The 26,827-nt window shown below is 49.3% G+C and overlaps 12 protein-coding genes across 16 annotated transcripts in view; 6 read left to right on the top strand and 6 right to left on the bottom strand.

Moving 5' to 3' along the window:
• Positions 1–89: 89 nt before the first annotated feature.
• On the top strand, positions 90–979 carry LOC117588935. The gene is made up of 2 exons (XM_034280512.1): positions 90–295; positions 363–979. The coding sequence occupies exons 1-2, from the start codon at positions 284–286 to the stop codon at positions 906–908; spliced, it is 558 nt and encodes a 185-aa protein (XP_034136403.1). The 5' UTR covers positions 90–283; the 3' UTR covers positions 909–979.
• Positions 980–1,635: 656 nt separating this feature from the next.
• Positions 1,636–2,364, bottom strand: LOC117588954. 2 transcript variants are annotated; one of them, XM_034280541.1, is made up of 3 exons: positions 2,153–2,363; positions 1,842–2,072; positions 1,636–1,796 (listed from the first exon to the last, which is right to left on the bottom strand). In XM_034280541.1, exons 1-3 carry the CDS (start codon positions 2,162–2,164, stop codon positions 1,728–1,730), a joined length of 312 nt encoding a protein of 103 aa, XP_034136432.1. In that variant the 5' UTR covers positions 2,165–2,363; the 3' UTR covers positions 1,636–1,727. The 2 variants fall into 2 exon arrangements, with proteins under 2 accessions (XP_034136432.1, XP_034136431.1); XM_034280540.1 differs by having other exon boundaries at positions 1,636–2,072; positions 2,153–2,364.
• Positions 2,365–4,153: 1,789 nt separating this feature from the next.
• Positions 4,154–4,471, top strand: LOC117588972. Its single transcript, XM_034280559.1, has 2 exons — positions 4,154–4,180; positions 4,255–4,471. Exons 1-2 carry the CDS (start codon positions 4,169–4,171, stop codon positions 4,468–4,470), a joined length of 228 nt encoding a protein of 75 aa, XP_034136450.1. The 5' UTR covers positions 4,154–4,168; the 3' UTR covers position 4,471.
• A 326-nt stretch (positions 4,472–4,797) lies between these two features.
• LOC117588952 (retinin-like) lies at positions 4,798–5,806 on the bottom strand. 3 transcript variants are annotated; one of them, XM_034280536.1, is made up of 3 exons: positions 5,307–5,806; positions 5,007–5,243; positions 4,798–4,967 (listed from the first exon to the last, which is right to left on the bottom strand). In XM_034280536.1, the coding sequence occupies exons 1-3, from the start codon at positions 5,316–5,318 to the stop codon at positions 4,878–4,880; spliced, it is 339 nt and encodes a 112-aa protein (XP_034136427.1). In that variant the 5' UTR covers positions 5,319–5,806; the 3' UTR covers positions 4,798–4,877. The 3 variants fall into 3 exon arrangements, with proteins under 3 accessions (XP_034136427.1, XP_034136426.1, XP_034136425.1); XM_034280535.1 differs by having other exon boundaries at positions 4,798–4,981; positions 5,012–5,243; positions 5,307–5,804; XM_034280534.1 differs by having other exon boundaries at positions 4,798–5,243; positions 5,307–5,803.
• On the top strand, positions 5,697–6,324 carry LOC117588948 (retinin-like). 2 transcript variants are annotated; one of them, XM_034280530.1, is made up of 3 exons: positions 5,697–5,765; positions 5,826–6,057; positions 6,088–6,324. In XM_034280530.1, the coding sequence occupies exons 1-3, from the start codon at positions 5,754–5,756 to the stop codon at positions 6,219–6,221; spliced, it is 378 nt and encodes a 125-aa protein (XP_034136421.1). In that variant the 5' UTR covers positions 5,697–5,753; the 3' UTR covers positions 6,222–6,324. The 2 variants fall into 2 exon arrangements, with proteins under 2 accessions (XP_034136421.1, XP_034136419.1); XM_034280528.1 differs by having other exon boundaries at positions 5,826–6,324.
• A 163-nt stretch (positions 6,325–6,487) lies between these two features.
• Positions 6,488–7,185, bottom strand: LOC117588964 (neuropeptide-like 3). Its single transcript, XM_034280552.1, has 2 exons — positions 7,060–7,185; positions 6,488–6,986 (listed from the first exon to the last, which is right to left on the bottom strand). The coding sequence occupies exons 1-2, from the start codon at positions 7,069–7,071 to the stop codon at positions 6,717–6,719; spliced, it is 282 nt and encodes a 93-aa protein (XP_034136443.1). The 5' UTR covers positions 7,072–7,185; the 3' UTR covers positions 6,488–6,716.
• A 1,828-nt stretch (positions 7,186–9,013) lies between these two features.
• On the bottom strand, positions 9,014–10,242 carry LOC117588951 (uncharacterized histidine-rich protein DDB_G0274557). Its single transcript, XM_034280533.1, has 2 exons — positions 9,673–10,242; positions 9,014–9,611 (listed from the first exon to the last, which is right to left on the bottom strand). Exons 1-2 carry the CDS (start codon positions 9,682–9,684, stop codon positions 9,243–9,245), a joined length of 381 nt encoding a protein of 126 aa, XP_034136424.1. The 5' UTR covers positions 9,685–10,242; the 3' UTR covers positions 9,014–9,242.
• Positions 10,243–10,388: 146 nt separating this feature from the next.
• On the top strand, positions 10,389–15,012 carry LOC117588957 (neuropeptide-like 3). The gene is made up of 3 exons (XM_034280544.1): positions 10,389–10,523; positions 14,308–14,483; positions 14,548–15,012. The coding sequence occupies exons 2-3, from the start codon at positions 14,472–14,474 to the stop codon at positions 14,866–14,868; spliced, it is 333 nt and encodes a 110-aa protein (XP_034136435.1). The 5' UTR covers positions 10,389–10,523; positions 14,308–14,471; the 3' UTR covers positions 14,869–15,012.
• Positions 15,013–16,079: 1,067 nt separating this feature from the next.
• Positions 16,080–26,827, bottom strand: part of LOC117588941 (retinin-like) — a 39,815-nt gene continuing 29,067 nt past the window's right edge. The window contains exons 3-5 of the mRNA XM_034280519.1: positions 23,127–23,222; positions 16,606–16,774; positions 16,080–16,541 (exon numbers count right to left, since the gene is read on the bottom strand). Of these exons, the coding sequence (XP_034136410.1) occupies positions 16,188–16,541; positions 16,606–16,774; positions 23,127–23,137 (534 nt within the window). The 5' untranslated portion in view covers positions 23,138–23,222 and the 3' untranslated portion in view covers positions 16,080–16,187. The remainder of the gene's footprint in view (positions 16,542–16,605; positions 16,775–23,126; positions 23,223–26,827) is intronic.
• LOC117589276 (cuticle protein 38) lies at positions 17,292–19,702 on the top strand. The gene is made up of 3 exons (XM_034281066.1): positions 17,292–17,775; positions 19,007–19,084; positions 19,158–19,702. Exons 1-3 carry the CDS (start codon positions 17,380–17,382, stop codon positions 19,599–19,601), a joined length of 918 nt encoding a protein of 305 aa, XP_034136957.1. The 5' UTR covers positions 17,292–17,379; the 3' UTR covers positions 19,602–19,702.
• LOC117588953 lies at positions 19,634–20,268 on the bottom strand. Its single transcript, XM_034280539.1, has 2 exons — positions 20,166–20,268; positions 19,634–20,099 (listed from the first exon to the last, which is right to left on the bottom strand). Exons 1-2 carry the CDS (start codon positions 20,175–20,177, stop codon positions 19,740–19,742), a joined length of 372 nt encoding a protein of 123 aa, XP_034136430.1. The 5' UTR covers positions 20,178–20,268; the 3' UTR covers positions 19,634–19,739.
• LOC117588944 (cuticle protein 10.6) lies at positions 25,733–26,708 on the top strand. The gene is made up of 2 exons (XM_034280523.1): positions 25,733–25,806; positions 25,887–26,708. Exons 1-2 carry the CDS (start codon positions 25,795–25,797, stop codon positions 26,301–26,303), a joined length of 429 nt encoding a protein of 142 aa, XP_034136414.1. The 5' UTR covers positions 25,733–25,794; the 3' UTR covers positions 26,304–26,708.

Below are 26,827 nucleotides of genomic sequence, written 5' to 3'. Positions count from 1 at the left end.
GCCTCCATGGGTAATCGATTGTCTAGTGGATTTCTACTCGTAATTGTGCATGGATCCGCAGATGTTTAGTCTTGGGTCGTTAGGGGGGGTTCAAGTTCAATGCTGGACAAATTTCAGCAAACAAGTTTTCGCCAATTGCTCGTTAGTCTCCCGCTTGAAGGACAATCTGGCAAACAGTTTGCGGCCATATAAAGCCGCAGACACGGCACAGCATCAGCAACAGTCACTCGTCGACTTCAAAGCAAACACCAAGCTAAAACCAGCAAACCAAACTCCAATCAACATGTTCCGCTTCGTAAGTACTTTGCAAGGAGCAAGGGAATCCCCATCCTGCGACTAATCCTATCCGCTCCCTACCCCAGATCGCTATCTGTGCTCTGGCCACCATTGCCGCCGCTGCCCCAGGATTCGTTGAGCAGCACCATGTCGGCCATGTGGTGGCAGCTGCTCCCGTCCTCACCAAGGTGGGAGCCGTCGTGCACAGCGCCCCGGTGGCCACCTCCCACCAGAGCTTCACCCAGTTCCACAACCAGGCCGTGATCACGCCCGCCGTGAAGCACGTCGCTCCCGTGGTGCCCGTCGTGAAGCACGTGGCTCCCGTCGTGCACCACCAGAGCTATGTGGCCGCACCCACTGTCCACCATGTGGCTCCAGTTGTGCCAGTGATCAAGTCCGTGGCTCCCGTCGTGCACCAGACCTATGTGGCCGCCCCTGCCGTCCACCATGTGGCTGCTGTGCCCGTCCTCAAGGCCGTGCCCCATGCCGTCTCCCACCAGAGCCACGTCCAGATCCACCAGAAGGCCGTCATCGCCACCCCAGTGCTGAAGACCATCGCCACTCCAGTGTTGCCTGTGGTCAAGACCGTTTCCGTGGCCGCTGCTCCCCTCACCCATGTCTACCATCACTAAGGAATTCTCCTCCCTCGAGAACTCTTTTTCGTTCCGATTTGTTGACCATTTGAATAAATTTATTGTTGAAATTGCAATCAAGAAATTGATCTGGCTGGGCTGTGGCATATCCTTGGGAATCAGATCACGTTCAGCCACACCAAATTCCCATTTGAATAATCAATTTGTTTGACTTTTATTGAAGTCTTCAGTCATCAGCAAACAGCTAATCAATTTCGATAAATTTAATTAAGTAGATAGACCCGCCTGCGGGTACTAAAACATCTTCAACAAGATTCATCTTCGTATGCAAAAAGGTTCGAGTGAGCAACTTTGAAGCTCGCATGAAAGGCAAATATAAGACTCTAGCCTCGAGAGACAGAAAAATGCAATACGAAATGGAGTTCCACTCGTGGCACTACTTTAAGTTAAAGTCTTGGGATTAGCTTAAGAGAATCTGGAACACTGTTCCGATATGTTGCGAAGTCTTTAAATCCTAATCTGCCCTTGGGTGCCATCTGTGAGCGAATTTCATAATAAATGCAAATCCAAAGCTCAACTCTTTTTGTCAGTTTTCCCCCATGAATATTTTCTCTTAAATCCACTCTCCATCCCTCCTCACAGTTGTCCAAGACATTGACAGTTCTTTGGCATTATTACTTGGAGCTCTTTGTGTGTTCAGTTTCCTCCCGTTGGGTGTACCCTTCCCCTCTTGGTCCCTCCCTTTCGGAATGTTATTAGACAATAGTTTCCTGTAATACTTTTGTTTTAATTGATTTGCTCAGCGTTCTCTGCGGACATAACAGAGTCGAGTCCTTCGCCAACACGCTCTCAATCGATTCACTTGTGGTGGAAGGCGGAGTAGACAACGGGGGATGCGGCCACGACGGGGTGGTACTGGGGAACAGCATGCACCGTGTGGACCACAGGAGCAGCGTGGACGGTGTGGACAGCTGGCACGACGGTCTTGATCAGTGGAGCAGCATGGACCGAGTGGACGACAGGAGCGGCGGCGTAGGTGACGACTGGAGACACTGGCACCTTGCGGACGAGGTTCACATTGCTCTGGTGGGTGATGGCCGAGGAGGCGCTGTGGTCCACGTAGGCGGGCTGGACAATCGAGTGTGTCTGGGCGATGAGGCCAGGAGCAGCGGCAGCCACGGCCAGCAGCGCAAAGAAGGAAACCTGTCGAACACGAGAGAGAGATTTGTCTGTTAGGATCCTCGTTCTATTCCCTGATGGATATCCCTCCCGAATGTACTTACGAATTTGAACATGTTTGGAGATGCAGAGAAGTTTGTGCTTTGATGGGTGAATCGATTGCAACTGTTGATGATGACGGGCCAAAGTGCTGGCTTTTATACATAGTTGGGCAGCCGCAGCCGCAGCCGCAGCCCGGGCCTCAGCCTCGATTGTTTCTTTGTCGCTAAGTACTTTGAAGCCTGAACTTGAGCCCCGCAATCGGCAATCGGCAACCGGTTTGGGTTTTAGGTTTTCTGTTGTGTGGACATTGAGGCCCTGACTTTGGCTGGGTCTTACATACTTCTGAGTGTGGGGGAGACGTACTGTCGGAGACGCAGTTCATTTAGTGACCTAGGTTCGCTCTGCTGCTGCTGTGCCTTTTGTGTGGGTGAGGAAGTGGATGGTGTACCCTGGAAGCTGTAGCCAAGACAAGACAAGAAAAGAAAAGCCAAGCCGGGCCAATCAATTGACAAAGGGTAGGGAGGGGAGCTGCAAGTAATTGCCGTTAGTGGCGGCGGTCGCTTACGCAAATCATTGTGAATGAGGGGGGGGGGGGGGGACTGCAGAGGAATACTCAAGTGTACTCCGTAGTGCAGAGTGTGCGTGGGTGGGGTATCCTCCGTTATCCTCTTTCATCCTCCTCTTCGTCTTCGTCTTCATCCACTCTGTGGCGTCTTCCCAGTGAGCTGGGGGTGTGTTCTCGCGCGTTCGCCTGTTCGGCGTGCGTAATTGAGTTGCATTCACATCCCGTTGACATTTTTATGACAGAATTTCCTGGTTACCCTCTGCCTCTGCCTCTGCCTCTGGCTCTGCCTTGTATCCCTGTGCTGCTTGGGGCTGCTGAATGTGCGTCTCTCGCTGTGCTTTGCGGTTCCTCGGCATCAATCGAAGGAAGCTCCAACTGAGTTATGTATGTGACGCTCAGACTCAGACCTTTGAGCACATAACTTTTGATTAGCTTTACGTTGTGTCTGTCTAATGAAGGAATAAATGGGATGGCAGATAAAAAGCCGGAGATAATTAAAGGTTACGAGAAAGGTCCGATGTGTGGGCTTGTCGTCTAGACAGCTGGGAAAAAGTGCAAGCCAATTCTTGACCCAGGTCGGAATGCTCAGCTCGAAAGGACTGATTAATTCAAAGGATACACGTAACAGTCTTCGCATTGAAAAGTCAACACTTGACCCAAATGAGAACTCCCGAAACCCTCGACACTGTGATGGTGTGTGCCCTTCGTTGTAAGGGCATAAACAAAAGCGAAATAAATGAATAAAAGTACCCAGCCACAGATGTGCATTCAAATTGGATTGCAACACATCGACAGATCCGATGATTGCGCTCTGGCGGCGTGCCTCAAGTGATTCATGGCCAAAAGGCCGTAAAGCCCAACAGCTACCAACTGCAGCAGCAGCATCAGCAGCAGCAGCAGCAGAGGCAGCAGCGACAGCTGTTAAGTACCCTCTTGGAGTGACAGATAAAGACTCCAGACAGAGATTCGGTCGGTCCCTATGTCAAGGTTACCCACTGGACAAGCCCCACGCGCACTTAACCCACAATTTTGTCTTGTCTTCGTTGCCGTCGTTGTTGTTGTGGCCTTTCGGGGCTCGACTTGAGTCGACAGTTACACGTACTCGAGATAAGCATCGCAACGGGTCGTAATGTGGCAAGCGAATGGCCAGAAATGTTATTATTTGTGCTCGTAAATCCTAATTGTTATGGAGTGTTTTCATGTACCTACAACTACTTATGGCACATATCAATTATTCCAGTTAGAGGAAGGATTATTAAAGAGAGAGAGAGAGAGAGCATTTAGGGATCATTGATCTATGGGGTCATGTGATCTGTTCAACCATTCATCGATTGGCTATTTAGTTGGACCTTCGGATGGTTGAGCCAATCATTTGTCATATTTGTCGCTCGACATTTTGGCAACTTCTCGTATATAAACGGCTGGCAGGCCTCCGTGGGTTATGAGTTCTTACTGGAGTTTCGCAGTGGCAAATTCAAACTAAGACTAGATCCAATACCCAAAACGTCTCAACATGCATCGAATGGTGAGTTGTGCCCTCTGATTCCGTTGGACTCCACTTCCATGCTCATTTTTTTGCTTCCCCACAACACCCCGCAGCTGCTCTACAGTTTGGCCATCGTCGCCCTCGCGCTCACCTTGGTCCAGGCCTGCCCACAGATCCATCATAATCTGACATTTCCTGCTGTGAATCAAGTCTGTTCTGGGCCCAGCCTTGGCCACAGTTTGACGAGGGATCTGTCCACGATGTCGCTGGAGCTGTCTGCTCTGGCCAAGCTCTGCCATTATGGGAGCCCTTTTACGCTGAAGCATTAGCCACATTGTTGTTTGCCTTTGTTATTGCTTAAATGAATTGTTGTAAATTATTTATCATACATCAAAGAGAATGAACTTTATTGGCTTTTTGGGGGGTTCAACAGTTTCTAGTTTGAGCTTTAATGATTGCAGCAGTGGGATGAACTTTACTCTTTGTGGCACAAGTTTTAATTGTCTTTCTGTTGCAAATATGTTCGGTCTCAGACTAAAAATATGAAACATTCAGGAAGGCATTTCACTGCACTCATTGGCATGCAATTAATGTCTGGTCTACATTTGCTTTAAATATTTAAACAACATTTTCTGGCATACAAAAATCGTTATAAATTTAAGGATCAATAATACTTTGAGTTGATTTATTCAGTTTTTCTCATTTTGTGGCTAACAAACAAACAATAATTTCGAATCTAATGATGGAGCGTGTAGGCCAGAGGGGCGGCATGGTGCAGCACAGGCACCGAGTGGACCAGAGGAGCCGAGTGAACGGTGTGGACGACAGGAGCAGCGTGGTGGACAACGGGCACGGAGTGTACGACGGGAGCAGCATGGACAGCCACGGCGGGAGAGGAGTGGATGGTGGTCTTCAAGACGGGAGCAACCACGGGCTGGATGTAGGACTTGCTGTGCACCTGGGTGATGCTCTGGTGGGAGACAGCGGAAGGTGCGGAGTGCACCACGGTTCCAACCTTTGCCAGGACGGGCTCATGCACCACATGGTGGGTCTCGATGAGGCCAGCGCTCACAGAGGCGACCAGCAGGGCAACGATGGCAATCTGTTTCGGGGAAGAGCACAAGTTAATGGTATTGAAGAGACTCTTCTTCCCGGAGTTACTTACGAATTTGAACATATTGGAAGATGGTTTTGTGGTGGCTGTGACTGCTGCTTGTTTGCACGAACTGATGCTGATTGGGAGCTCCGAACTCTGCTTTTATAGAACCAACGAAACTTCGCGCGAAACTCCAACGCCAATCAAAACATCGCCTGACCTTCGGTAGGCCCCAGCATGACCCGACTTCGGCTCTGCACAGATCGTGAGCCGAGCCGAGCTCTGCTCATGCTTGCTGGCTGCTGCAGATCTCCGAAGTGCCCGAGTGCCGAAGTGGCTGTTCGATGTCGATTGTCGAATGCGCCTCAAGGTGGACGACCTCGCAAGCAGCCGAAACCGAAGCTCTTTGAGCCCTTAGCTGTGGCTACTGTGGCGACTGCTATAAAAGCTCTTCGTGCAGATCCCAACAGCATCAGTCATCTCTCTGAGCTTCCCCCAAAAACAACCAACCAAAAAATGTTCAAATTCGTGAGTAAATCGAAGACTTGGTAGGAGGATCCATCCATTCTTAACCCACAACTCTCTTAGGTTGCCATCGTTGCCCTGCTGGTCGCCTCTGTGAGCGCTGGCCTCATCGAGACCCACCATGTGGTGCATGAGCCCGTCCTGGCAAAGGTTGGAACCGTGGTGCACTCCGCACCTTCCGCTGTCTCCCACCAGAGCATCACCCAGGTGCACAGCAAGTCCTACATCCAGCCCGTGGTTGCTCCCGTCCTGAAGACCACCATCCACTCCTCTCCCGCCGTGGCTGTCCATGCTGCTCCCGTCGTACACTCCGTGCCCCTTGTCCACCACGCTGCTCCTGTCGTCCACACCGTTCACTCGGCTCCTCTGGTCCACTCGGTGCCTGTGCTGCACTCTGCTCCTCTGCTCAAGTCTGTGGTGCACCACTCTGCTCCCCTGGCCTACACCCTGCACCACTAAGGAAGGACCTTCTACAGCTGCCACCAGAGTATCTTCATTGTGATAGAATTTTAATGGTTTTTAGTTTGAATAAATGTTTTTCGTTTCACCCATAACAAGTTAATTGTGCCACCAGCATTTCTTATTGCTAATAGCTTAAATATGAGCGGAATATGTAAACTTTTCGTGTACTTTACATGCATTCTGTGCGACTTTTCGTTGCCAACTTTTGGGCTGACGACCCCCCCAAAGGGGCTCCTCCATTGGAGATGGAGAATACAAATTGATTTTCGCTCGCTATGTTACAAGTATTTGTAGGTATTTTTATTGCTTGAAATGTATTTTAGTTTCTAGACATATTTTTTTGTTTGTGTTTTTTCTAAACTTTGCTTTTGCTGGTTTTGCTTTCTTCATAAACAGGGCACAGGATACTCGTGAGTGGGTGAAATATTGGAGGAGTGGAAGGAGCCTAAGGTGGAGTGTGGGTGATGTGTGGGCCACCTGTGTGTTCTCCGTTTAACCAATCAGGACGGGGCCATGGACGCTCTTGAGGAGCAGCGGCGAAGGATGCACCTGAGTGATGGCCGCATGGGAGATGGCTTGGGGCACAACGCTCACCACATGGGGTCCGCCGACGATGGTGGGTCCCCAGACTCCGGGGCCCCAGATTGCAGGAGCTAACAGACCAGATGGCGATGGTCCGGGTGCTGGTGCTGGTGCTGGGACAGGAGCAGGAGCAGGAGCTGGGGCGGCAGCAGCCAGGCTAAGGAGAGCGACGAAAACACACTGCAAATGGACAATGGAAAACGGAAAATGAAATGGCAAGTCCTTCCTCTAAGAGCTTTCCTTTCCCACTTACCAGCTTGAACATTTTGTTGTGTCGAAGGTTTGCAACGATTTGACATAGAACTGCACTCTCGACTGGCCTATTTATACGAAACAATCGGAGCAGCTGCAGTCCGAGTTCTCCAAATGGGTCGCTCCATCGACTCAGATCAGCCAGAAGGCAGCAGGCAGCAGGCAGCAGCACGCCTCTGCACTCTGCTCTGCATTTAGCCCGGCAACTGGCAAGTAGCAACAAACACGCTGGTCCACGCTCTATGCACAAGCCAAGCAAAGCCAAACCAATCCAAACCCTTCCGGGGGCAAGTTCTCGGCTTGCATGCACCGCCGATTCGTACAGGTTCTCCCAGTGTTCAGTTGTGTTCTGTGCTCCCCCACTTGACTGGCCACCACTTCAGAGTGATTCGATTTCGCCTTATGATTTATGCAATGCAATGCCATGCGAGACATGTTCTGCGAGTGTCGCACACTTGACACTGTTCTGTTGCCTGCGTCTCGTCACACAATTAAGCAAGCAAATAAATACTTGCCAATAGGAGAGCCACAGAAGAATCACAGAAACTGAAGCGGCTTGGCTTACGCCGGTCCCCTGCTCTTTGCACTTTCGGCTTGCATAAATTACTTGTCCCCGAGTTGGCGAAACGTTGATTAATGTGCCAGTGGACCCGGTCGCCCCGGGGCTCAGCCAATCGCCAGAGATTGGCTCAGATGTTTGTCTTGTGCAATAGTGCGACACTTGTGCATCAGCCGAGGGCAGGCAGCTATTATTATATTACTATGTACACAGTTGTCATGGCTATCCGCAGGGGAAAGATGTAAGTAGCATTCAGGAACAGCACCGAAAACATATTCTATAGTTGGAAATATGTTCACAGGAAGGCAGGCACAGACCTATTCCTAATCATTTCTCACGCATCTAATAGTGAGACTTCCTGTACTCTCCATTTGCTTGCTTACGTTTAACGAGCTACCGAATCACGTGCCTGAGAAATCATTCAAAGACCGCAGTCACCTTGCCAAATATATTATGTATTTATTTGTACTTTGCTTGCCTCGTTTGCCGGTCAGCGAACCATGGAACGGAGCAGCAATTGGCCCAAACAATAACCGATTTGCGGCTAATTTAAACGATGCAAAGACAAGTCCAAACAGAAACCAACGTTGCTCAGGGTTACCGCGAACTTGTAGACTTGATTGGTATTGATTTTGATTTGTTTTTAATGCACCAAACAAGGAAGCAGAGGCTCAGTTTGTTAGCTCTGGGAGTAAATAGCACGAAAATGAGTCACATGAACCATTAATTTTATTACAAATTGGCAATTTCTAATTGGTGTTTATGTCGCATTAAATGTCTGCGACGCTCATTTGCTTATTGTTATGGCAATGTTTGTCGATTAAGTTGATTCTGAATAGGTTTATTCGCTCGGAGAATAAGTGTTTGCTGTGTGGGGTAAAAATACACGTACCCGTCCCGTGCTGGGTCCAATTTGCATTTGCATTTGCTTATGCAAAAAGTTGTGTGAATTGCAAAAGCACAAAAGATTTGAACCTGAAATGGAGCAGAGCCAGGGAGCAGGGGGAGCGGACAGCATAGCGTGGCCCTGCAGGCCTTCAGGATGTGCTTACAAAACCGAATCATTTGCAACAGAAGTGGCTGGCAGCATTAGCCATTTATCACTTCGCTTGGCCCATCACACACTCATCATCTGCTTATGCACTGATTTGCATAACACGGCAAATGCATTTGGTTTACACATGGAGAGGCAACGTGTCGGCATTGTCGCAATGGGAAATGTGCCACAATCCATCCCAGAGCTGTCTGTCTGTCCGTCCCTCTGCCTCTCTGCGTCAAGGTATCGAATGGTTTTTTCGGTTGATTGTGATTACATGCTAATTATGTCACCCGCTTTAGGGAAATATTTTATGCGGTTACACAGCGCGTGTCCATTACAGAGATTACACAGTGTTAGTTCAGATATTGTATCTTTTATATACACATAATCAACACTATTAGAGATAGAGTGGAGGGGAGAGGGAGTAGCATATCCATCCAGCAGTTTGCATCGCAATCAGCAATCAGCAATCGACACAAAAACACACATCACAGCAGCCATCATTCAACAGTATCTGTGTAGCATCCTCTTCGATTTTCATTCATCATTCGCGATCATTCAGCAGTCAGAGTCATTCAGGCCATCATCAGTGCAGATGATAGTCATGGAAGTCGTGGAAGTCATGATGATGGTGCAGGTGGAAGGGATCGTACGGGTGGTAGGCCTTGAAGATGGGAGCCGGGTGGTAGGCCTTGATGATGGGTGGATGGACGACAGTCTTCACCACCGTGGGCAGCACCACCGGCTTGATGATGTGATGCGGCACGGTGTGCACCACCGTGGAGCTCTGGTGGGAGACGGCGGCGGGCAGGTGCACGATCTTGGCCACGTGCAGGGGCTCCACATGGTGGTGGTGGTGCGGGTACAGCGGGTATTCCGGATAGTGATGATGGTGGCCGTGCAGGTAGCCAGGACGTGCCGCAGCCAGGGCGCACATGGAGAGTAGCGACAAAAGCTAGAGGCGGGAGGAAGGAATCCTTTTAGTTGGTGGTCCTTAGAGAGGGTCTCATCCTTACCAGTTTCATCATGTTGTGGGTGGTTTATCCTTGGCGGTGGGTCTCTGGGTCTCGGCGACTTGCTGCTTGCAACTGATGCCACTCGATGGTGCAGCGGTGTCTTTTATTCACTTGGCACCTTCCACGGCTACCCACCGCCAGCAGCTGGCATCTGTGCCACAGATGCAGATGCTCTCGTTGCTGCAACTGCACAAGCTTCAGCCCCAGTCGCCTCGTTGCCATATCCGTTGACGCTGCCGGCTGCGACTTCAATGTTGTGGAACTTGGCTTTTTGCATCCGCAGTTGCCTTGCCGCTTGTTGCCGTTGTAATTGCACCTCGTTTCGTTTACATTTCAATTCGTTGTTGTTGTTGTTATCGTTGTTGCTGCTGCTGTCTGACTTTTCGCATAGAGTTTTGTCAAACGCCGCATTGTTCGACTCGACTCGACTCGATTCGTGTCTGTGACGATCCATCCATCCATCGACCCCTTTCAATCCCAAGCGCTGAACTCTGCCTTGCCGGGAGTTCAATCGGGTGGCAGTTGAATCCATAGATGCTATTGGATTGATACTCTTCCTTTTGCTCTAATAGGCATTGTCTCGGTAAAATAATTCATTGTTTACCTTTCTTTACCGATATGCTGATTACATTTGATAGATCGACTGCAGCTATCGATTAAGACGTGCAATGCCCTTGACCTGCTATCGGTATTGTTAACATAAAGATCGATATAAGCTTCTGTAAAGTTCTTCTGTGAAGTTCCTCTGTTACGTTCTTCTTCTTCTCTTACGAAGCCATTCTCCACGAACATTAGCATTTTCGTCTTACAGAGTACCGCGTGTGTGTCTCAGAAGACGTCTCTCGTTTTTGGTGAGTTTTATACTAATATCCCAGCGATTGTGCTGTTCTCGATGTTTGTCTACACCAATTGGCACTGGTAATTGTTGCTGCTGCTTCTGCTTCTGCCGCAGTGCAGTTTGCCTTGCAATTCACTTGCTCCGTTAGACTGCAGCAGCATACCAATACGCTTCGGTGTGTGTGTGTGTGTGTGTTTGTGTAATCTATGCCACTATTGTGACCTTCACGTGTTTAACCTGCACATTTTGTTGGTTTTTTGCTGTATCTATTTTTCTGGGGCTTTCTGCCTTTTTTCCCTAGCGGAAATTCACACTTGGCAATTTAATTGTTCCGTTCTTTCGTCTTGCAAATTATTTGTGTGTCCATGTTATCTGTTTGTCTGAGAATGTGCTAAAAAAAGTGTCTCGTATCTTGTGTCTGTGTGTGAGAGAAGTGAGATCTGCTCGGAGATATGTTTGCTTGTTTTTGCCTGGCTTCATTTGTCTGCTCTGCCATTGATTGTGATATTTAAGGCTTCCAAGTGTGCCCTGTCATCGGCTGGAAAAGTTCATGAACGGCAGCGGAATGAGCAGCAGTGGAAGCAGCACTTCGCTCCATGGCAAACTAGAACACTCGAGGAGACTAGGGGCAGACTTGGAGCGGACTTCGAGCACGAGCTCATTAGAATGCCGTTTGATATTTTGACAGGCAACACAACCTCCGCGCTGAAAGTGCTGAAATGTCAGCTTGGAGAATCGGCCAGGCCGAGTGGTCGAGTCATAAATTAATCATGATTTGCATTCAGCCCAGCAAACATTTGCACAACAATTCGCGGCCGTTTGGCTCCCCGGTTGCCCGATACCGATCCCGATCCCGGTCCCGGTCTCGGTCTCCAGTCGCAGCACTCCCCGAAAAAGCAGAAAAGAAAATGAATTCAATTGCCTGCCTTATCTGGACCAGGAAGCACTGCATCTGTATCTGCCTCAAAACAAGTTGCAGCATGTTGCAAGCGGCGCCCAGATCTACTTTGGGCGGGGCCCTAGCTTCGATTCAGTTCAGTGGGTTAGTAGGGGCTACGGCTACGGCTACGGCTATCCACAATAATTGTCTGCAGTCCGTGACAGCAATCTTCGTTTTGGCATCGCAGATAAGTTTGTGAAAATGTGTGTTTCAATGTTATTGCAATTAAATTGCGAGTTAGGCGACCAAGTCCATGTGATCCGCTGATGCAGTGCCTCCAATTGGATGGCAGAGAATGCCGCAGCCAAATTGATGGACACGTCTGACCTTAGCCAAACGGTGGACACTCGGACACGCGGCCACTCGGCCACCTGTTGCCTGCCGCTCGCACATTGACCAGACGCCACTTCGTGCTGAGACCTGATGGAGCGTAATTACTCGAGGGGGCCACAGACTTGGAATGAGTTTGTATATGCAGGCACCTTTTATTATTGTGGCCGCTGCTCTACTTGCCTGCCCCAGCGCCAGCAGTCGCCCCACGTTGCAGTTGCAGCTGCAGCACATTTCTCAGCCGTTGCCATTTGCGTAATGCTCCTGCAGTCCAACTCCCTGGCTGACTGACATCTGAGTGAACTGTGCCAAAACAGATCTGCACAACAGGCAGGACAGGTCGCGTACATATTTTGTCCGAAGTGTGTGGCAACTGCAGCCACTCGCAGGCTGAAAACCCCCGAAAAGAAATATTCAATTTCATGCAACATAATAATTTTGATTATTATTGGTTAGTGTGTTGCCTGCGACGGAAGGAATGCTTTTGTGCTTAAAGTTTATGGATAACTAAATGAGTTTTTGGGGTGGGAAAGGGAAAGCGGTAATTAGAGTGGAAATATACTCAATTAAATGGACCTTAATTGGGCATAAGTCATAAAAGAACAAGTGTCGAAAGTTCTGCTTCACTTCCTCTTTGATGTAGTGGCTCGTTAAACTCTTTTTTGCCACCTGAATAACACTCATTACTTCCTCATCCATAGATTACTTGTATTGCCCACAATTTCATTCCGTTGTCCGACTCTGTCTCTCTGTTCTATAACGACCTTCGAGGCAATTAGCTCTAGAATAATGACGAAGACAATTGGACTACTGAGAAACCCATCGACAGACGAGAACCATCGATGACGTCTCGGGAACTGTCAACATCTTGTTCCTTCCCCGATTGTAATTGATCTTTGAGCGCGGCTTAATTGTGGTTCATTATGCCCCGCTTCCACTGAGATTAATCGCCTTAAATTAATAGCGAAGTTGAGTTTGGTGCTAAACGCCGTCGATAAGGGGTAATCGAGAGGCACAGTCTTGAGCTGGAGAACTGGTTCCCTGCACGATAATTGGCCACAATTTCTCGCCGCGGTGGCTGTTGTTCGTGTTGTGCAATGCACAGGCAGAGGCGGACTCCGAGAGGCAGAACTGTCACTTAGCAAGGCGTACATTACCCCCAGAAAACACCGAACAAGATCCCAGTGGAGATACTGCCGCAATGGTTGGGACACCGCACAGTACAGGCACAAACAGAGCCCGGATATGGCCAAGGAATTTCTATTTACCTGAAATAGAAATCTATTAAAAGTCGCTCAAGAATTTCGGCTAACAAAGCCATTCAGTGCGGAGCGGAGTTGTGTCGCCAGATCGAAACGAAACATTCATTAATCATGCTAAAAACTGCTGACAAATCACCAAACCGTCGGCACAGCTCCACTCCACAGTTGGTGCCAATGTGTGTGTGTGTGCGCGCCTGCGCAAAAGCCACTTGGGCAATCGCAATCGATGTTTGCTTATTACACAAAGCGGAACTCCAGAGCCAGAGACCGAGACCAGTCCCGAGACGACCGAACCGGGTTCTATGTGGGTTGGGTTATCGCTCGCTCGCTCCCATAGGCATTGTTATGCCAGACAATTGCAATCCAAGATTAGCATAACCAGAAACTGGAAAGGAGTTGCCAAGTAGGAATAATCATAATAATATTGGGAATCAGAATCAAGGGAATAGAGTGTAGTGGAAATAGTGGCACGACAAACTTGTTTTGCTGGCCAAACATATTTGTGAAGAAATTCATTTTCATTTCGTTGAGCCTTTGCTGGCCTGGCGTACGTGATGGGCCCACAAATTAGTCGCCAACTTTGTGCACATTCCTTTCTCAATCTCTGACGATGGCCGTCTCTTGCAGCCGGAGACCTGGTTCCGACCATGACAAATACTCTCGCACACGCAAGTGCGTTCACATTGAACTTGGGCCACTTTGGGGCCGTGTCTGGTGTGGCTGCTTTGGCTGCTGTGCGTGCGTGTTGCAGGTTTCAAATACAAGTGCGAGTACAACACAATTTCACGGTCAACATTGGAGAAAATGACAGAGCGGACAGCATTTTTGCGATGACTTTGGCTGGTAAAGAAGTGATGCAAGTGCCGGCTGCTGACCGACTGCCCGAGTGGGCCAAATGGCCAGCGTGGACAACAGCCAAGACACTTTATTTTGACTGGTTTTCTTTACTGTTTTGTTTTGTTTTGTGTCTTATTTTTTTTGCAACCTAATGGGGTATGAAGTCTATGGTGGACAGTGGGCAGGGGACTTGGGCGGGGTTTGGCAAACTATAACCGAAGACAAAGGCGAATCAGCTTCTGCTGCTGCTGCTGCTGCTGTGGCACATGCAAACTTTGCCACTTGGCGCCTCTCTCGCCCCACTCTGCTCTGCTCTCTGGAGTGTCCGAAGCCGTTGGCGTTATTTTTCAGCTTTTCCTAACGATGGCGAAGGAGGAAAAACGAAGTACAACAACAAATTATTATTATTGTATTTTGTGCACTTTTAGATTCGGTTTTTCTTCTTGACGGCTGCTGCACATGTCGGATTTTGGGAGTATAAAAGGCGGCGCGGATTTGGAGTATGCAACACAACCCAGCGAGGCGTCCACACAGACCCACTGTTCATACTTCAGCCAATAGCTAGCGCTTCAGGATCGCAAGGATTAGCAAAATGTACAAGTTGGTAAGTAGATCTATCCCTGAGCAACCTCTTCCCAGTTCGTACTCTTAATTCCTTTCGCTCTTAGGTGGTGTTCTTCGCTCTGCTCGCCGTGGTTGCTGCCCGTCCGGGGTACCTGGGTCTGGCCCCTTGGAGCTATGCCGCTCCGGCGATCCATTATGAGCCGGCCCTGGCCAAGGTGGGCGCCATAGTGAAGACCATTCCCAGTGCCGTGTCCCATCAGAGCATCAGCCAGGTGCACAGCTCGGCCCACATCATCCAGCCGATTGTTGCTCCGGTCCTGAAGACCTACGCTGCCCCCATCATCAAGACCTATGCGGCTCCGGCTCTGCACACTACACTCCTGTCGCCCTCGTGGGCCGGTCACGGCTGGGCCCCATCTTGGTGAAGTGATCCTGTACGGTAGTGCGTGGGCTAGCAACTGCTACCCAGATCCAATGCAAATTTTCCCTCTTCATCCTTCAGTCTTGTTTTTCCTTCTCCTTCATGTTTCGACTGATGTAAATAAAACCATGTTTCATGCTCAGAATAATCATCGGCATTTCATTTATGTATGTATGTATGGGTGCTCTAAATTTGGGGTCTTCGTCCTGGCAAAGGACATCGAAGGACCTCGACCGCAGGATTGTAGGTCCTGTCGCAAACGAGCAAAAAAAAGTGGGCAAAATTGAAGAAAAGGACATTTTGGGGACGCATGTATCCTTGATCCTTGAAAAGGACTCCATCAAATCAGGGACATTTTTCCGATCACAGGATGCCGTCGCACGTCCCGATAGGACCACAAACAGCGGAGAAAACAACAAAACTAAAATGGGCTTGTTGTTGTCGAAAAATAATTGTTGTACAACAAAATATACAACAACAAAAACTTACTTGTTGTACAACAAAATAAAATACAACAAAAAATTGATTGTTGTACAACAAAATAAAGTACAACAAAAAATGTATTGTTGTACAACAAAATATACAACAAAAAATTGATTGTTGTACAACAAAATAAAATACAACAAAAATTTACTTGTTGTACAACAAAATAAAGTACAACAAAAATTTACTTGTTGTACAACAAAATAAAATACAACAAAAAATGTATTGTTGTGCAACAAAATAAAAAACAACAAAAAATTGATTGTTGTACAACAAAATAAAATACAACAAAAAAATAATTGTTGTACAACAACAAATTGTTGTGCCATGTAGTTGGCGTGTAAAATTACTCGTAGCGGCGCTCCTTGATGTCCGATCAGGACATGCCGCACCTTTTTGAAATCAGGACAACTTCCCCGATCCTTTTCAATATATTTTGCAGCAAGGACATCAAGGACTAAGGATATAAATTCTGTAAGTTGGCCATTTTAGATCCTATCCAGACGTGATGCATGTCCTCGAAAGCGGAATAATCTCCTCTATCCTTTGAAACCATCAAGGACCTCAAGGACGCAAGGATACGCCTGTAAAACTAACGCCTGTTTTTACTAAAATGCCTATAACTCGGCTATTTCCTGTCCGATCTGGGCGTGCCACGCCTCCTTTTAATGGCGAGAATGTCCCCGATCGTTTGGCGTCGTCAAGGACAATAAGGATATTGTCATGTAGTTGTATAATTAACATTCGGAAATCACATTTTATTCTTTTATGTACAACAGGAATATTATTTTCGTTAGCCATCCAGATCGCTCGTCCGAGCATCCTGCTGCCTCTGCTTCCTTACCAGCCAGCGTTGTAGATGACGGGACTGGCCGCATAGGACGTGTGAACGACGGGAGCGGCGTATGAGGTGTGGACCAGAGGAGAGGCTGCGTAGCTGGTGTGGACGACGGGAGCAGCGTACGACTTGATGACGGGGGCGACAACATCCTGGACGACGTGGGCAGAGCTGTGCACCACCGACTGGCTCTGGTGGGAGACAGAGGTGGGAATGCTCTTTACCACGGAGCCCACATTTGCCAGGTACGGCTCCTGGACGATTGTCGTGGTCGCAGGGGCTGCATACACCAGCGGAGATTCGTACAGATGTCCGGGACGAGCGACAGCTACGGCGAGGAGAGCAGACAACACCACCTAGAAGAGATAATGCAGGAGGTTAGCTTGCAGCGGGACAATCCCAATCGGATGGCTGACTTACCAATTTGAACATGTTGAGGAGATTTTGTGTTTTTGGTCTGTGTTGTGCTGCTGTGGAAGCGAATGAAGCTGACTGATAATGGAGCAAGCGCAAGACCAGTCTTATATAGTACGAACACGAGTCCGAGCATTGTCCAACGTCGCTATTTTCGGGGCAGTTGCCGACGCAGCTGCAAGAGATACAAAAGTAAATTTAATTAAAACATTTACGAGTACGATTTGCGTTGAGGTGACTTAAAAGCGAAATAGGTCTGCCCTCGCTCGGACAATAAAACATGAGACTTGCAATTGAAAGAAAGAAAAACTGAAACTTCAACTCCAACTCCAACTCCAGCTGAAAATGAACCCAATACCCAAGAGCCGAAACCAAGAGCTCACGCACTGCACGTTGACCCTGACTCGCGCATTCAAAGTGCAAGTAATGCAGCCGCGGAGTGGAATGACTCCTCCCCAGAGCCCCTCGAGGGTCTCTAATGGTCTGCGGACACACTCTGCGTACTTGTTGGGGCTCTCGGCTGAGCCGTCCACCGACGCTAATTGCTTATTGATCGCTGCCCAGAATCTGATATGGGTTTGATTTCGGCTCGAATTGTGACGCGCACATCGATACTCCATGTGTGTGCCTTTGAAGGTCAACGCCAAGTCTCTGCCCAAAACGGTAGCTATATAAAACCACTGCAGCAACTCCACAACCACACACAGTTCTCGCAAGAAGCTCAATCCGATCACTCCAGTAGTTCCCCCCATCAGTCAATACAGACCAAACTCTTTCAAAATGTTCAAGTTGGTGGTATTGTCTGCTCTCCTCGCCGTAGCTGCTGCCCGTCCCGGTCACCTGCTGGAGTCCTCCCCCGTGGTGTACGCCGCCCCGGCCACCACAACCATCGTGCAGGAGCCCTACCTGGCCAAGGTTGGTGCCGTGGTAAAGAGCATTCCCACCTCCGTCTCCCACCAGAGCCAGTCGGTGGTGCACAGCTCTGCCCACGTCGTCCAGGATGTTGTCGCTCCCGTGGTCAAGACCTATGCCGCTCCCGTTGTCTACCAGACGACCTACGCCGCTGCCGCCCCTGTGGTGCACACCAGCTACGCGGCTGCTGCTCCCGTTGTGGCCAGCCACTACTCTGCAGTGGCCGCCTCCTCGCCGCTGACCTACACCGCCACTGGTGTGTGGTAGAGCGCCGCCCATTCTCAGCCAGGTGACCAGGATTCATGTTGGACTGTTGGACGGTTTTGTGATACGAATTTTAAATAAATAAATGTTTTTGCTTTCGAAATTGTCTGCCTCGCTCTCTCTCTCTTACTCTCATGCTCTGTGCTGGGGCCATTCATCAGTCTTGATCTATGCAGCACAGGTTCCACTTTGCACCTCTGATGTGCATTCTAAACACTGCCAAAGGACTGAGAAGAGGGCATGTCCTGGTTCATTGCTCCCTGGCACGTGCTTCCTGCACCTGCCGCTTGGGTAAACATTGGACATGTGGACAGCACACACGCCTCCAGGGCGAAAATAGTTTTTGGGGCGGCTTCCACCTCTTCTTCGACCAATTGGCATCCAGCTGGCTGCTTGAAGGACAACAGGCCCGGCTGCTCAACGAACTCTTTCCATCAGCAACAACTATAAGAAGGAGTAATGGAAATGGTTAAAATTTAATTTCCTAATGGATTACATCAGCAGTTGCCACAGTGCACAGTGGGCAAAGCAGCCAATAAAGCAGAAATAAACTACTTGACTTTTGACTTTATTTGACTTCAACTCTGCTGCTTTGGCTGTTTTCCCCAGTGTGCAGTGGACACAAACCAACACAGTAAAGCGGTCCCACATGCAGTAGAACTGTGAAAGATAATTTACTGCCTTAGTTTTACACCCGTTCCTTAGAGGAAAGAAAACCTAGCTAATGGCAACAGTTTCTTGCAGATGTTGCCTTGGCCTTGATTGATTCGCTCTCTCCTTTCTCTCCTCTCAGAATGTAATCCAGAACGGGCACTAATGAGGCAGGCAGCCTCAGCCAGAATTGAAACGAAAACAAGAGTGGGTTCGGCTTTGGCTCTGGACCGAAACAGAAACAGAAACAGAAACAGAAACAAGTGCGAGGCCGAAAATAAGTGAAGCAATTACCGAGAGCACTGGAAGGGGGAAGAAAAGCGAGCAGAGACCGAAGATTGGAGATCAGCTCCGAATAATAATCTGGTTTGGGGCCAGCGGCAGGCAGCCCAGACGCACAATAAAAGAGACAAGAATCCGTTCAGGCACGTTCGATTGTATCCGCCTCAATGGACAATGCCAATGGCAATGGCAGTGCGTATGAGTGTATGGGTATTGGTAACTGTGTGGGAGACAGCAAGCCGAGCCACACCAAAGTGAAGTTCAAGTGCGAGTATAAAAGAGGTTGACAGTCCCTCAGCGAATCACACTCCAAGTCCATCTCTTCTGCACCACAGACACAAGTCCCCAAAGAAGCCACTCCAAAATGTTCAAATTGGTAAGGATCGCGGCAGGAGGATAGCGTTGGGGCACTAAAGGATTACGACAATCTCCTCTCTCCACTCCCACAGTTCGTTCTCGCTGCTCTGCTGGCCGTTGCCGCCGCCAAGCCGGGCAATCTGGCTGCCGCTCCCCTCGTCTACAGCGCCCCAGCCACGACCATCGTCCAGGAGTCGTCGCTGGCCAAGGTCGGAGCCGTGGTGAAGAGCGTGCCCACCGCCGTCTCCCACCAGAGCCTCACCCAGGTGCACAGCACCCCGGTGGTGGAGGATGTGGTGGCCCCAGTCGTGCGGACCACCGCCGTCCACTCCGCTCCCCTTGTGGCTGCCGCGCCCATCGTCAAGACTGTGGCTGCTCCCGTCGCCTACTCCGCACCGCTGACATACTCCGCACCTGTGGCCTACTCCTCTCCTCTGGCCTACGCCCATCCCGTGGCCTACTCCTCCCCCCTGGCCTATGCCGCTGCGCCCGTCCAGTACCACGCTCCCCTCACCTACGCCGCCCACGCCTGGTAAAAGGTGCGAAAGAACGAAAGAACGAAAGAACGAAAGATTTTGAACAGTTCCTTGTTGCTGACTTGTGTCTCCCTCGAAAGAAATAAACAAATCAATTCCAATCTGTGAGAGATGCTGGGATTTATTGTCCTTGAGGCTCTACTTCAGGTAGATGCTCTCGTAGCCGCCAGCGAGGGATCCGCTCCAGGCTCCCGCTCCCGCTCCCGCTCCCGGCTCGTACCACCCGGCACTGCTTCCGGCATATCCGAGCGGAGCATACGAGATGGAGGACACTGGGACATAGGAGGCCCTCAGCAGCGGCGAGTGATGATCGACAATGGGCCGCCAGTAGGGACGCTTCTCGTGCACCACCGTCGAGCTCTGGTGGGAGACAGCCGCGGGCAGGGCCACGCTCTCATAGCCCACCACACTGGGGGCGTACTCCAGGGCGTCGTATCCATGCAGATAGCTGGGTCGAGCCTGGCTCAAGGCGGCATAAACAGCACACAAAACAAATAGCTAGACAGCAAAGGAGGATTAGAGCTTGACTCCCAAAAGATAACTTTGGCTCGAGGGGGAACTCACAATTTTGAACATCTTCTTCGGGTGAACTTCGCGACTACTTTGATTTGACTACGAAGAAGACGCTCTGGTTTTATAGCCCAAGCAACAGAGACGAGGGAATTATCTTCTTTACGTTAGAATTGGCACAAACAATCGAGCCATCAGCGAGAGTTGTGCCACAGTTGTACCCAAGTCTCTGTCTCTGTCTCTGTCTGTGGCTCTGTATCTGCTTCCCAGGCGCAGATGGCTAGATGCCTCATTAGTGACCCATTTGGGCGGAACTGAGCGAGCAGTTTGGACCAAGGCAAAGCTGTCTCGACTTGCGCCTAACAAAGCCACCCACAAGCCACTCCCCCTCCTCGCTGAGGTGTTCCTGTTCATTTCTTCTACCAGACTGCCGCACAGATGGTGGCCAGCCTCTTGGTTAACTGGTCCACCACCCCCACACATACACTCCACAGCGAAACCATTAGCATAACCAGCCTGAGACTCCACTCCACTCCACTCCACTCCAGTAGTGCCTCCTCGCCTGACTGACTTTTCCTGGCTCGCAGTTTTATTTTGGCTATTTCTGGGCGCCGCCAACGCAAATCAGACATCGAGTGCCATACACGATTATGCCCTCAATTTTGATGTTAATTAACCAAATACCAACTCTGCCTGCCACAAGATTCCCAGCCCATTTGGGGGCGACCTTGGGCCTAATTTAATTAAGAAGAAAAAGAAAAACATAACGAAAATACCCAACAGAAGCTACAACCGCTGACAGGCAGACATACGAGGGGCCCCAAAGCGATTTAGTCGCTGAGCCGAGTAGCTCCCATTGTTGTTGTTGTAGCTGCCGCCGGTTACCATTGTGTTGGCTGTGCTCCACTTTGGCTGCAAGCCAAGCGAAACCATGTCCAAGACGGATTCTTACAGCTGCAAAGGTGTAAATCACCAGACGGCTAAGCAGTCGGCATAAATCTTTGAATTGCACTTAACACGGGCTCCAACCATTCTACTTGTTAACCAGAAGGAGAGGAACTACACCCAAGCAAGAAATCCCACAAGCAGCAGGCGAACGACCGAAAAAACGTGGCCTACTTTTGGGCTGCTGTCTGTCGGTGAAGCTTTTGTTGGCAGAGCCAAGCTTTGGCGTGCAAACTTAACCCATGCTGGCCCACGGGTGTGAGGTTTGCTTTTAGCCACAGAGAGGAGGAAAGAGGCGGATGGAATGTGCAAGCAAAGCAGTTCTATGGCGAAATGCATCACACATATTTCAAATGTCTAAAACAATTCCCAATTCACTGAGAACTCTAACGAAATATGGACAAATAGCTTGGCCCAATAGAATCTGACACTGTCCACTGGGATTGACTCCGTTTCGGGGCTTGTCTGTCTGTCGGTCTGTCTGCATGCGAACGAGTACCAGTCCGAGTATCTGTGTCTGAATGCCCGTCAGCGGCAACATGCAACTTAATTAGCGGCGAATGGAGGAGGCGGGAGATGGAGGTGTGCGGACTGGGCTCTTATCCACAGCCTTGCGGCCTTATCGGTGTGACTGGCCAAGACACCATGGAAAATCACTCATACGCCATGTAATTAGACCTCTAACTGTCGGCACATCCACATCCGCCTCCAGGCCTAAACGTTTGGCAAATGCCTCGTTTGGCCAGTTCTTGCGGCGTCTACCAGTGGGTCTCCCTCTCTCTGTCATACTCTCTGTGTTTGTTTTTTTTTGGGGCGTGTGATCTGCATTGTCTTGTTAATTTTAATGACTGAATTATACAAAACCAGACGCACTGCTGCAAACAGCTTTTTGTCGGCTGCAGCCAGAGACCCCAAGCAACTTCCTCGATTACACACAGACAGAATCCGCAGATTCCAAATTGGACAATCGACATTTTTCTTTTGACTTTGCTGGGTGCTGGGGCTACTGGCTGTTGCCCTGAAATCGAATCCGTTTTGGTTTGTTTTTTCATCGTTGTGTGCAATTTACGTACATAAATTTAATGTTTAGCTGGGGCTATCATTAAGTCTAATTGACTTTTTATAGTTATCCGAGTTCCCAAAGCAAAGCAGCAACGCTCGGCTCGAATTTGTGTTCTGGTTTCTGCTTTTGTTTTCGCGATCTTTGTGTGAGAATTGTTCGGAGCATAGAACTCTAACCGTAGCGCGAGTGGAGGGGGATCGATGTTCGATGGGAGTGTTGGACCAGAACCACATTTAAGTAGGAAACTGCTCTTGGGAGGTGCTCCCTCTACAGGTGTTCATTCAATCGAGGCTTAAGCTGCAGCTGAATCTGTATCTGGGCAGCCCAAGTTCAGGGTGAGTAACCACAAAAGTCAACGAATTGCCTGCCATCTAGAACAATCCGAGTGCGAGTTCCGAGCTCGAGTAGCAGCAAAAAAGTGAAAGTCTAATTAGATGCATTAGACATCGATCCAGGGGGGGGCATTGAAGTACAGACAGACAGAAGTGCCTGACTGGCACCCAAACATGAACATATTTGGCTCACATAAATCTCTGGCCATCCGTCAGAGAGTCGAACAATTTGCATACAATTTGGTGACAAAAACAAGAACAGAACGCTGCAAGGCGTTTGCCACTATAATTTACGAGCCACAGAAAGGGGCGTTCTCGATATGCCACCCGAGGCATTCCCCATATGTGGCATTGTGGCTGCCGCGAACCACTTAATTATGATGCAAAATTCGGTGAATTGGCATTGAAAATCAGGGGGGAAACTGTCACATGGCGGAGCTTCTGTGTTTAAGCATGCAACAGGCACTGAAACTACAGCTGTACGTGTTCCAAGCTCCACATTGCGCCATGTCCCCAAAAACACACACAAAAGCCCAAGAAAAAGAACTACAAAGCGAAACCAATTTGGCAAATGATAATTGTTGGCCCAACCTCCAATCTGACTCTGAAGGTGAAAGATCTCCGACACTAACAGTGGAGTAGGGTGGGTAGGGTACACAAGCAAAAGTAACTCACTTGAATTCCATTAATGAAAGCCTGGTAGTCCCGCCGTCTGGCTGTCTTCCAGTGTGTGTGTTTGGCCCAACAGTCGCTGAATCCAATTCACATGCCCTGAAAGAAGAGAAGATTCCCATTACTATGATGCACAGTTGGTGGCATAAGTCGGTGGAGAGTATCCAGCCATCGCCCAGCAAATACTCGGACGATCCCTTGGCCATTGTTACACTTTGCAGTTGGCAGCTGTGGTTGTTGCTCTGATTATTAATCATTACAAGACATGCAATTGAAAGTGTTGTTGTCGCTGTGGTGTGTACATTGTAACGTGCACGACATTGCGACAATGCCGGGGTAAGCATGGCCTTGACCGCGTAGCGTGGACTTGCTGGGGTACTTACCACTTAATTGGACACACTTGAGTCACACAATCCCAGCGGAGAGTCACCAGAGCACACGGAGCTGACCAACCAGCGAACCCCACAATTATGCAAAAATCAAACATTAAGTCAAATAATAACAAAAACTCTCTGCGGTCAGCGTGTTAATGAAATGCAAACTAAACCGAGTCTCCATGGAATGGAATGGAATCTAAGCTCTGGCGTCCGGCATCATTTTGCACTTGTGAAATGATTTTCCTTTTCCTTTTCCTTTTCCTTTTCCCGAAAAATGACGATTTCCACAGAAAAATCGCATAAATCACGAATGTGGAAAAAAGTAGACCCGAAACTCACTCTCGAGTCGGCAAATTGACGGCTTTTAATTTCAACTTTTTGAATGATTTGTTGGCAATCAACGATTTTTGGGCGTTGTGCTTGGGAAATCGGAATCGGCGTTGCCATCGGGACTGGGGGGGGGACAGTGGTTGTTGGGCATTGCCCAATGCACACACACAGAATGCAATTGGGAGGCCATTAAAATGCAATTACATGCCACAAGAGAGCTCCACGCTCTGACCACCGGCTGCAATCCGAATCCAAATCCACGAATCCACAAATCCACGACCCGCTCTATCCCCAGAGTGGGTGGCTGGCCCGTGGTTCAATGGATCAACCGATAGCCACGCAATCTGGCATCCTGTTTCGTGTCAATCAAGCCTCGTCCGATTTAGATTTATGCGACAATTTGGCAGCGATTTGCATAACGCCCCACGGAGCTACTCTAGGTGTTGGGGCTTTGTGAAGGGTTTTGCTTTGGCTTTAGTTTAGGCCTCGTTGATATGCAGATTTGCCATTACGGTGGCCAATCAAGCAGCGATGTCCAGGGTCAAAGCCAAAGAATGAATTGTGCCCAAAGCAAGCAGCAAGTCAAAGCCGAACATTTATTGATTTAAGAGTCATAAACTTTAAGCCGGGCTTTGTTTGCCGCTGAGAACTCTGCAACTGAATCTAACTGTGACTTTGATTCGAAACTTCAATTCAAACACTTCCAGCTCAAGGTTCGAGCTCAGGTGACAAATACTTCGCAATTCTCTTTACACTTCTCGGACGGAAGATCTCTGGGATGCGATACGAATGGAACGGACCGCTGTGAGGAAATTAAGAGTGGCTATTGGGAAATCTGGCGGCCATTCCAGGTCCCCCAAAATAAACAAATAACAGAAATCCGGCAGAATATGATTTACCTGCGTTGGCAATTGATTTTCTCTACAACCAAGTTACGCATACGCCATGTCTGCTCCCAGCCGAGAGCGATAAGAAATCTGTTTAAAAATTAATGCATGCAAGCCAGCTGTCTGTCCGCCGAACCACCGAACCACTGACCAACTGAACTCCACTCCAATTCGCTCCACAAATTGTTGTCAGTTATTAAAGTGGCCAATTTTTCACGAAGCGTTTGGCGGTGCGTGGAGAGGCGACTGCCTGCCTGCCTGCCTGCCTGCCTCCGATTGGAGCAACCACATTTTGCACACCTTTGTGTATCTGTATCTGTATCTGTAATGAGCTGTCAGTTGGTCAGCTGGCCACGCTGATTGATAATCAAAGGCGTTTTAGAAAGGATTTAGAGATCAGCTAATCACAAATGTCATTGCATTGAGGGTGGAGGATGGAGGATGGAGGATGGAGTGTGTACAGAAAAGGTTCTCCTTTGATGCTTTTAATTAACTTATTTCAAACACAAACCCACCAAATGCAAGAGGCAAATTCCCTTAGAACTAAACCGCTGCAAGACAATTGCCAGTTTGCACACACGAATCTCGATGGGAATATTTAAATACCCCTCCAAACGGAAGGTGGAACGTGGAAGCCAACAATGGAAGCCGAAAAAGTACAAATTCAATTAAATGGCAAATCCAAAGAGGTTTTTCCATGAAAATCTTGCACTGTGCTTGGACTTGGACTCGGGCGAGTCTCGAATGATCTCTTTCGCGATCTCTCGGCTGTGGCTGTGTCGGCGAATGCACAAAGCTTCGTTCGGCTCGTTCGGCTGCTGCTGACAGGGGCGTTTACGCTCGCCCGATCTGTGCCTGCGATCTGCCGCTGCCGCTGCCTCTGTCTCTGTCTCTGTCTCTCTTGCGGGTTGGGTTGTGGGTTTGGCTGGCGCCCTCTCTGTTGCTCTGCTGGCCATGATTTGTCAGAATATTTCTCATGTTTCGGGTATAAATAACACGACAACTCGAGACGTCTAAGCATAACACAGCCAACACTTCAGTCAAGAAGTCGAAGAAACAACAAAACCATCCAGCAAAATGTTCAAACTGGTAAGGATACACACAGCCAAAGGACCAAAGGACCAAAGGAGTACATCATATATTAAAGAGCATTCTCCATTGTCCAATAGATCGCTCTCGTGTCCGCCCTGTGCGCCGTGGCCAGCGCCGGAGTCATCTCGCCCTATAGCCATGGCTATGGACTGGGCTACGGGGCCGCCCTGGCTCCCGCCTACGCCCCGGCCGTGATCTCCCACGCCCCGATCATCAAGAGCTACGCCACACCCATTGTGGCCCACCACCCGGTGGCCACTTCGTACGCCAACACCTACAAGGTGGCCACCAAGGCCTACCCCGTGGTGCACGCCGCCCCCCTGGTGCACGCCGCTCCCCTCATCCACTCGGCTCCCCTGGTGCACGCCTCCCCGGCCCTGCACACCACCTCCACCTACCACGGCGGCTACGGCAGCTACGGAGGCTACCCCAGCTACGGCAGCCTGGGCTATGCCGGCCTCGGCCACGGCTACGGACACGGATACCTGCACTAAGGAGTGTGAAGTTCCACTGACATCCACGACTCTGCGTTGACGACCCTCATCATCCATCCATCCATCCCTCGAGAGATTCTAAAGTGAGATTCCCGGCAGGACATTCGCATTTTGCTGCCGTCAAAGTGTGGAATCGGAGGAAAGCTAGCAAACTCCGCGTCCGAATTGTGTACAAATTTCTTAGCCCTTCGACAGCCCCAAGCACATAACTCCGCACCCCAGAGACAGAGACAGAGACATCTAGAGACCTAAGGGAGGAAGGAGAGGCACCAAGAGATCGAGCGACCAAGAGAGAGAGAGAGCAAGAACGAGAAGTTTTACCATTTTCGGTGCAAATTCCACTGCACTCAAGGCTTCGACACTTCCTTTTTGTAAATAAACGATGAACAAGAAACACTTAAAACAGCGAAAGTTCTTTGCTTGGGAATTGGGAAACAATATTACAAAATATCACAATAAATAATCCCACAAGGGATTAGTCAACAAGAACGAAGTGAATTCACATTTAGGTAAACGATTTAACT

This window comes from Drosophila guanche, unplaced genomic scaffold, assembly GCF_900245975.1.
Source record: "Drosophila guanche unplaced genomic scaffold, DGUA_6, whole genome shotgun sequence".
NCBI classification, from domain to species: domain Eukaryota; kingdom Metazoa; phylum Arthropoda; class Insecta; order Diptera; family Drosophilidae; genus Drosophila; species Drosophila guanche.
This window is presented reverse-complemented; position numbering and strand designations above follow the sequence as displayed.